This window comes from Lynx rufus, unplaced genomic scaffold (assembly GCF_022079265.1).
Source record: "Lynx rufus isolate CCGP_SWC_20201006 ecotype Redwood Valley unplaced genomic scaffold, mLynRuf1.p SCAF_10, whole genome shotgun sequence".
NCBI classification, from domain to species: Eukaryota; Metazoa; Chordata; class Mammalia; order Carnivora; family Felidae; genus Lynx; species Lynx rufus.
This window is the reverse complement of record NW_025814824.1, coordinates 57770972-57779289: the sequence shown is the minus strand read 5'-3', so window position 1 is coordinate 57779289 and position 8318 is coordinate 57770972. Positions and strand designations below refer to the sequence as shown.

General features: G+C 46.0%; 1 protein-coding gene across 2 annotated transcripts; it reads right to left on the bottom strand.

Annotated features, from left to right (window-relative positions):
- Positions 1-5882: 5882 nt before the first annotated feature.
- On the bottom strand, positions 5883-8318 carry LOC124526118 (olfactory receptor 13C7-like). 2 transcript variants are annotated; one of them, XM_047098874.1, is made up of 2 exons: positions 8298-8318; positions 5883-6809 (listed from the first exon to the last, which is right to left on the bottom strand). In XM_047098874.1, exons 1-2 carry the CDS (start codon positions 8316-8318, stop codon positions 5883-5885), a joined length of 948 nt encoding a protein of 315 aa, XP_046954830.1. The 2 variants fall into 2 exon arrangements, with proteins under 2 accessions (XP_046954830.1, XP_046954838.1); XM_047098882.1 differs by lacking the exon at positions 8298-8318 and having other exon boundaries at positions 5883-6833.

Below are 8318 nucleotides of genomic sequence, written 5' to 3'. Positions count from 1 at the left end.
CCTCCCCAAACCCCTCCAGTAACCCTCAGTTTGTTCTCCATATTTAAGAGTCTCTTCTGTTTTGTCCCCCTCCCTGTTTTTATATTATTTTTATTTCCCTTCCCTTATGTTCATCTATTTTGTCTCTTAAAGTTCTCATATGAGTGAAGTCATATGATTTTTGTCTGTCTCTGACGAATTTTGCTTAGCATAATACCCTCCAGTTCCATCCACATAGTTGCCAATGGCAAGACGTCATTCTTTTTGATTGCCGAGTAATACTCACTGTGTATATATATACCACTTCTTCTTTTTCCATTCATCCATCGATGGACATTTGGGCTCTTTCCATACCTTGGCTATTGTTGATAGTGCTGCTATAAACATGGGGGTGCATGTGTCCCTTCGAAACAGCACACCTGTATCCCTTGGATAAATGCCTAGTAGTGCAACTGCTGGGTCGTAGGGTAGTTCTATTTTTAGTTTTTTGAGGAACCTCCATCCTGTTTTCCAGAGTGGCTGCACCAGCTTGCATTCCCAGTATTTAGTTCTTATAGTTGGAACTTTCTGGTGTCTCAGACACCACTGGTTTTATAAACCCTTAAAAAGCAATGGTATTGGGGTGCCTGGGAAGCTCAACCGGTTAGGTGTCCAACTCTTGATACCGGCTCAGGTCATGATCCCAGGGTAGTGGGATGGAGCCCCGTGTGGGGCTCCATGCTGAGCGTGAAGCCTGCTTGAGATTCTCTCTCTCCCTCTCTTGCTACTCCCCCCACTCAATCTTGCATGTGCGCACTGGTACACATGCACACACTCTCTCTCAAAATAAATAAATAATAAATAAATAAATAAACTTTAAAAAAGCACAATGGTATATAGTTCAGTAATTGTTACTTTGTAAGAAGTTCAAATCTGGTAGGAAGAATCTAACATTATTTCCTTCAAAACATCTTTGTATTGTTCAATTGTTCTTCGCTAACAATTTATGTAGCTCAGTGGAGTCTTTGAGGGACTTAAAAACACTAAATACATTTCTGAGCCCAGCTTTCCGATTGGCCTTACCCACATGTAGAGAAATGGAAATATTTGGAGGTAGAGCCCAGGGTATACATATTAAAGAGAGTCTCCTGTTGATACAATTTGAGAGCTTCCACCCTCAAAATTAAGGTCATTTTTAATGTATTTCTTCTCTCTTGCTTCTCCCTAGAGTTATTCCTGGTCAATCACCTTGCCTTCCTCTGTGCTCCCAAAACACTCATAATTTTTTTTTTCTTAACTCTGTCATGTTTGGAATTATGTTTGTTTCCAATCATTTGATATTTGTTACTATTGCAAATAGCACATTATTCTTGCTTTTTTTCCCTTTTGTATATTGATGGTATGTAGGAATACAATTGATTTTTGACAAGCTATTTCTATCTCCTTACCTTTTCTGAACTCATATTACTGCTAATAGCTTTCTGGTTAATTTTTAGATATATAATAACTGTGTCTTCTGCAAAAGTTGGTATGTATTTCTTCCTCTGCTGTATTTACGCCTCTTGTTCTGCCCTTGACCATGTTGTATATCTGTTTGCACTTGACTGCACTTTGGAGCTATTTGAAATGGGGAATGGCTAGTTTCTGGTCTCACGTGTAAGAAGCTTGGCCGTCAACACTCTGTTGACAAGTAAAAATCTGAACAAACTGATATATCACCAATTCTCAGATCCGTAAGAGAAGTGAGGTCACAGGGCAACTGCTGCCCTTGGCACTGGAGAGACCAGAGTCGGTGGCTGAGGCCAAAGGACTTGGTGCATGCCAGGAGACCTCTACGAGGGAGCTGCTTCCCGGCCTCTTCCTTCACTCCCTTGGTCCCGGTCCCACGTCTTCGAGGGCCGCTACTCCAAGTGTGGCCTGCAGAGCAGCAGCATAGGCACCCAGGAACGTTTCAGAGATGCAGAGTCTCGGGTCCCACCTCAGACTCACTGAATCCAAATCTGCATCTTCACAACAGCCCTAGGTGACTCTTGAGCACGTTAAGATTCCAGAAGCGCTGATCCCCGAGGCTTGCAGGAATGTCCACCAGATGGCAGGTTTGCAGCAGGCACAGGTAGCCAGGGCCACACAGCCACCCAAGCCTCCTTCAAACAGTGCCCGAAGTGGCCTTGGGAATTGGGAGCCATAGCCCATGAACTGTGGAGGGGGGAACCCAGAGGGGACCCCTAATCCATGAGTGACAGGTTGTGAGCCCTCTGGGCTCTCCCTAGGTGTTTTCTCATGCATTGTCTAGGGAGAGGGATGGGAGGATACGCTCGCATTTAACAGGCAAAGAAACTGAGGCCCAGAGAGGGAAAGAAACTCACCAGTAGCGAATGGAAGCAGAATTGGAAGGCAGGTCTCAGGCTCCCTGGCCTGGGCTCACAGCACCTCTGGAGGGGCCTGGCAGGATGGCTCAGCCCCAGGGTGTGCCGACCTGAGCAGCCTCCATGCCCACCTCTCCATCCTTCCTACCCGGTTGCTCTTTCAACTGCTCTCTCGTTTTCTTTGGGAGTGCTAGCAGCAGCTGTTGTAATGATTCAATTTGGGATACTAATGGACTTTCCACAATACTCAGGTTCCTGGAGTTAAGCCCCAGGGGAACAAAGCATCAGCCTTAATTGGGAGCAAACAGAACCAGCCCTGGGCCGCGGAGGGTCCCTTGGGAATCTTAATGGTTCCTGAGTCTACAGCCAGTACCAGCTGTGAGCCACTGACTCTTCAGTGAACTTTCATCTCCATCTGTTTAGTTTTGCTCTTTTAGTTATACGAATACTCACTTGCGTAGGCTCCAGTAAATTTTTTCCCATTTTTCCCCCTAAGAATGTATTTGAGTTGATTAGGGAAATCACCTAGAATTCATGAGCAGAAGTTTTTATAGAGTTGGGGCTGACTGAGCCAGAACATTGTGTTCCCAGACTATAAGGAAAATGTTTTAAATGGGGTGGGGGAACAAAGGGTTATAATAATGCTCAATTCCATCCCTCTTATTAACTGTTGGTAAGACTTGCTCTAACCACATTGTTAACGCAGTGAGTCAGATGAAGTAGAGATCACGAAACCAAGGAAAATGCAGAGGCGGACAGCATGGAGAATGAGAGATCAACAGAGACACCAACACAGGGCCCCGGACTCTCCCTGCGTCCCCTTGCCCCTCCTCTCCTGGGGTGCAACCACTTTCCTCTACTTGCTGGCATCTCTGCTCACCTCTGGTGGTGAGGAGGGTAGGACTGTGGTCCATTCAAGGAGAGTAGGATCCTCATTTTACTGATTTCCAAGGAGAGAGGTTCCACGGTATCCCCTCTCACTGTCCCCAACCCCAAAGAGAAGTTCAGTAGAGACTGCTGTTCTCTTTCCTCTCTCCTGTGAGAAAGCCCACCAGAAGTCCTAATCTCTGCAGGCAGTGTTGGTATTTTATAGGCAATACTCCATGAAAGGAACCTCTGCCACCACCCAGAATCTGGGAAAGAGCAGACTCTTTCAAGTGCAATTGCAAATAGCACAGACGTACCTTTGGGAGTGTCCATGACAAAGAACCTGAGATCTGATCACAGGGGCTTATGTTCAGGGAAATCTAAGTGCACACGTGGAAATACTGATAATCACCATCTCCTGTATGTGTCGTGTGCCACATATAATAAACACAGGGGACTGGGGGTTGAGGAAGCAGCACAGGGCAAGTATGCCCTAGGGGCCATGATACTGGAAGGTGACTTTCACAAAGTAGCATTTCACCATCCCTAGTCTCATGCTTGTAGCCTGGGGTTAAAATCACTACCTTGGAAGGTCAGCCTTGGAAGGACCTCAAGGCCATCCAGTCCCAAATTAACGTACGGCTGGGGAGAGAGACAGCAAGGCCCAGAGAAAAGAGCTGGGAGGGGCTGCTTCTCCAACAGCCAGACCACTGCCCCTCCCACTGTCGTGTTTTGTCATTAGTTCATCTGGGTTTTGTTTGTTTACTTGTTTGCTTGCCTATTTGTTGTTTTGTTTGCTTGTTGGTCTTTCAATATATGCCTGGCATCATCCCACAAAGGACTGAGCCCCAAACTACACCCAAGGCCAAACAGGTGAGAAAATGGGGCAAAGGAAAACTAAAAGAAAAATTGTAAGATTACAAAGCCAAGGAGGAGTAAGATTCACCTCAAAGGGCAGACCATCAGGAGGACTTCTCAGGTGCAGAGTTGAGACATGACACAAACATATCAGGGACAGATGTGAATCTAGGACAAAAACTCAGATGTACAGGAATATTCTTGTATTCATTTTCTTTAATCAGATTTAGTCTGACATTGAGCCTCCACTTGGCCAGGCTGGGAATATTCTGCTTCACCATTCAATAAGAGGCATTCTACCCTCCTAGGGGTTTCCCAGAATAAGCCTCACGTAGGGCCCAGAAAATGGTGGACATTTGTCAGCTGCTCTTCCAGGGTCCATTGCCCCTCTACCACTTTCTTAACAACTCCAGATTTTCCTTTGTGTAGCAGCCATAGACTTAGGTTAGACTGACCTCACCTTCTGTTTCAGAGCAGGGGCTGCTGGTCTAAGTTAATCTGCATAATCTTATCTCACCTGCCACTGTGATTGGTTTGCAGTTTGCATCCATTGGTTGGGTCAGAGAAAACTTCAGGACACTCATTCTCGGGTTGTAGGCACCAGTGGTTTCTATCCCATAAATGAATGTGGAAAATGCAAGTCCAGGACTACAGCAGCCATCTTGTGACCATGAGAAGAGTCAGCCTGAGAACAAAGCTGACACATGGAAGAGTGAAGAGTCAAGAGAATCTCAGAGCAAAGGAGCTAGAGCCTGATTAACTTTGCCTGAGGTTGGCCCTACTTTTGGATAAATCCACATTAGTCTTAAACCAGGGTGAGTAGAATTCTGTCTTCTGTGCAGTTGAAGATCTCCCACCTAAAATGACCTCCAACCTCCATGCTGTTAGGGCTGCAACCCAAAGAGTCCAAACCTGTAGCTCCACAGCCCGTCATACCTGTGCCATAACCAATGTAGAGCAACTCTTACTAATGGCTGATGATAGCCATGCAACTGAGGATTATTATAACGCTTTGCTTTCCCCAAAACATTTTTTGGACCTCCTTATTGTCTGGGCACCCCCATGGTGTTTGATGCTGTGAGTCATATAGTTTGTGTGGGCAACAAGAGATTGAAACCTGCTGACTCCCAGCCATGCAGGAGTGTACCAGTGTGTGATTAGACCTGGGGTATGGATAATGGAGTGCAGACATCTCTCTGTGCTTCCTCAGAGTGTTCCATACTGAAGGTAAGAGCCCTTTTTTACTGGGGCCAAGACTTATGGTGAATTCTTGCCAATGGTGCTATCAGCCAATGGTACAAATTTTATTTTTCATGTTATTCTTACTGAACACAGGCCTCTAGGATAATATCAAAACATGTACAGTGATGAACAATTCTACGTAGGGCCTCACAGCATATTCCAAGAGCCCAGTTCTACTAAAACCAGATTCTGTGTCTATCTCTTAATTTTGCACACACCAATGAGGCTTCACAGATATGCACCAGCTTCTGGTGGCAGAGAATCTAAGATTTCACTAGCATAAAACAGCTCTGATATGTCACTGTGGTTGTGCACAAAGCCAAAAACTAGCCAACATTTCTAGAACTGTGAAGGTTCTTTCCTTCCAGGTTCATAGATAGAAGCTTCCATTAGTCAATGGGACAATGGGTGGGTGGGTGAGTAGATAGAGAACAAGTTTACTTTTTAGCCTTAGTCACATGGTCTATAACATGGACCTTACAAAACTCCCTTCTCTACTTTGGGTTACCATTTTCCCATGAACACAATGAGGAGTTTGGAGGTCTTGCATTCTGACAGTCTGGACTTCTTTGATAGTCACTCAATCAGGTATTATTGATGTACCAGGTTCTTCACGGCAGCCTTCACATCCTTGTTCCTTAGGCTGTAGATGATGGGGTTGAGCATGGGGGTCACCACCCCATAGAAAAGGGAGGTGAGCTTATCTGAAAGGTCCTGCTTATCTTCCCCCAGGGGGTCCTTGGATTTGGGTTTCCCATACATGAAGAGGATGGTTCCATAGAAGATGACCACAACTGTGAGGTGGGCAGAGCAGGTGGAGAAGGCCTTTTTCTTCCCCTCAGCTGAGGGGATCCTCAGGATGGTAGCAATGATAAATACATAGGAGACAAAAATGAACAGAACTGGGACCCCCAGGAAAATCACATTAGCCACAACCATGCTGATCACATTCATAGAAATGTCAGCACAGGCCAACTTCAGGACAGCCAGGATCTCACAGGTGAAGTGATTGATGACATTGTCCCCACAGAAGGGCAGCCTCATAGCCTGGGATGTCTGAACAACAGAGTTGGTGATACCAGCTGCCCAGGAGCCAGCAGCCATGGGTATGTATATAGCCTTGTTCATGACCACAGGGTACCTCAGGGGGTTACAAATGGCCACATAGCGATCAAATGCCATCATGCCCAGAAGCACACACTCTGTAGCTCCCATGGCAAAGGAGAGAAACATCTGCCCAAAACAGGCTGAGAAAGAGATGGTTTTCCTGGGGGTCAGGAAGCTGTCGAGAATGAGGGGGACAGAGGAGGTTGTGTAGCAGATGTCCAGGAAGGAGAGGTTCCCCAGGAAGAAGTACATGGGTGTGTGCAGGTGGGAGTCAAGGATGGTCACCAGGATGAGGACCCCATTGCCCAGCAGGATCACCAGGTACATCAGTAGAATGAGCACAAAGAATGTTTTCTCCAGCCTTGGATGGGCTGAGAGTCCCAGGAGAATGAACCCAACCACAGGGGAGGTCTGATTGAACCTGTCCATCGTACATCTCCTCTGTCACCTGCAGGAACTCTCTGAAGTCAATTTCAGCTCTCTCTGACTCCAAAAGCGTCTGGGCAGCAGGGCAAAAATCCCAACCCTGCTGATCAACTGGAAAATAGCTCTGACAATTTGGTCATCTTTATAGAATTCTAGGAAAAATGTAGTAGAGAAGAGTATTTAACTTCTGCTTCTAGTAAGAATGAAGAGATAATTTGGACTAACTCTCCTGCATATGACAATTAAAAAAAAAAAAAAGCTAGGGGCACCTGGTGACTCAGTCAGTTAAGCATCCAACTCTTGATTTTGGCTCAGGTCGTGATCTCAAATTTAATTCATGGGATCAAGCCCTTCATCGGGCTCTGCACTGACAGTGCCGAGTCTGCTTGGGATTCTCCCTCTGCCCCTCTCCAGCTCACGCACACGTGCTCTCTCTCAAAATAAGTAAATAAACTTAAAAAAAAAAAAACCTAGACAACTATATAAAACACTGTGTTAAGCATGAGCGAGGTTGTAAAACAACAAAGAGCCACAGGGTCATGATTCTGGGAAAGAACAGGGATTCAGAGAAGTCCAGCATTTGAAGCTATGTTTCAGCCGAGGCATGTGCAGCATCTGGAGGTGGCTAGTTGAGAGGCTAAGAAGCACTACTTCCAGCCTCCTGAAGGAGGGGACCAGGTTTTGAAGTCCACAGCTCACCGTGAAGGGCCTCTACCGAAACCTCCTCCCGTTGGTAGGGGATCCCAAAGGGCAGGACCACAGGAGTAAAAGAATCAGAGGGAAGCATTTGTTTACAGGTGCTCTAGCTCAGCTTCAAATCTTCCCAAAAAATTGGATCTTCCCTGAAATTGGATCGAGGTGGTCCCAGATTTTTGGTGCTTCCAAATATCAGAAGCAAATATAAATGCAGGCTGAAGGGAAGTAACGTCACCCCAGTCTTCTGAATCACTCCCACAAAGAATTTTGCAAATACAACATCTGGCACACATTAAAAAAAAGAAGAAGAAGAAGAAGAAGGCATGCAGGAGACAAGACAACATAAATTAAAACCAACAGGAAAAAAACAGGAAATCGAGCATCCCTCTTCCTGGGGCAAATGAGAGCCACCAGCTCCTCTGCCCTGCTGTCACCTTTTGAGAGGATTAGCTCAGACCACAGTGCCACGGTCTTAACATCTTGTTGATCCTTTTGTACATTTGGGGCAGCAAATGGGCCCCTTGCACGCAGTGGCCACACTGACGGAGAGTTCAGACTGCATATCCCTTCTTTTCTTCATTCTCCAGCTGTCTGCACCAGAGGCACTGGCTTCTCCCCGAGACTGTTCACAAAGCCCCACATCCCACTCTGTCAGCTCTTCTTTCTGGAAAGCTTGACTCTCTCCTCAGACTTCTGAGAGCTCCCCAAGCTGGGATTTATTCTGAACCAATTAAAAAAAAAAAAACCCACTTGTAGGCAACACTGAGGGTGTTGGGCATTCAGTTTTATGTGCTCCAT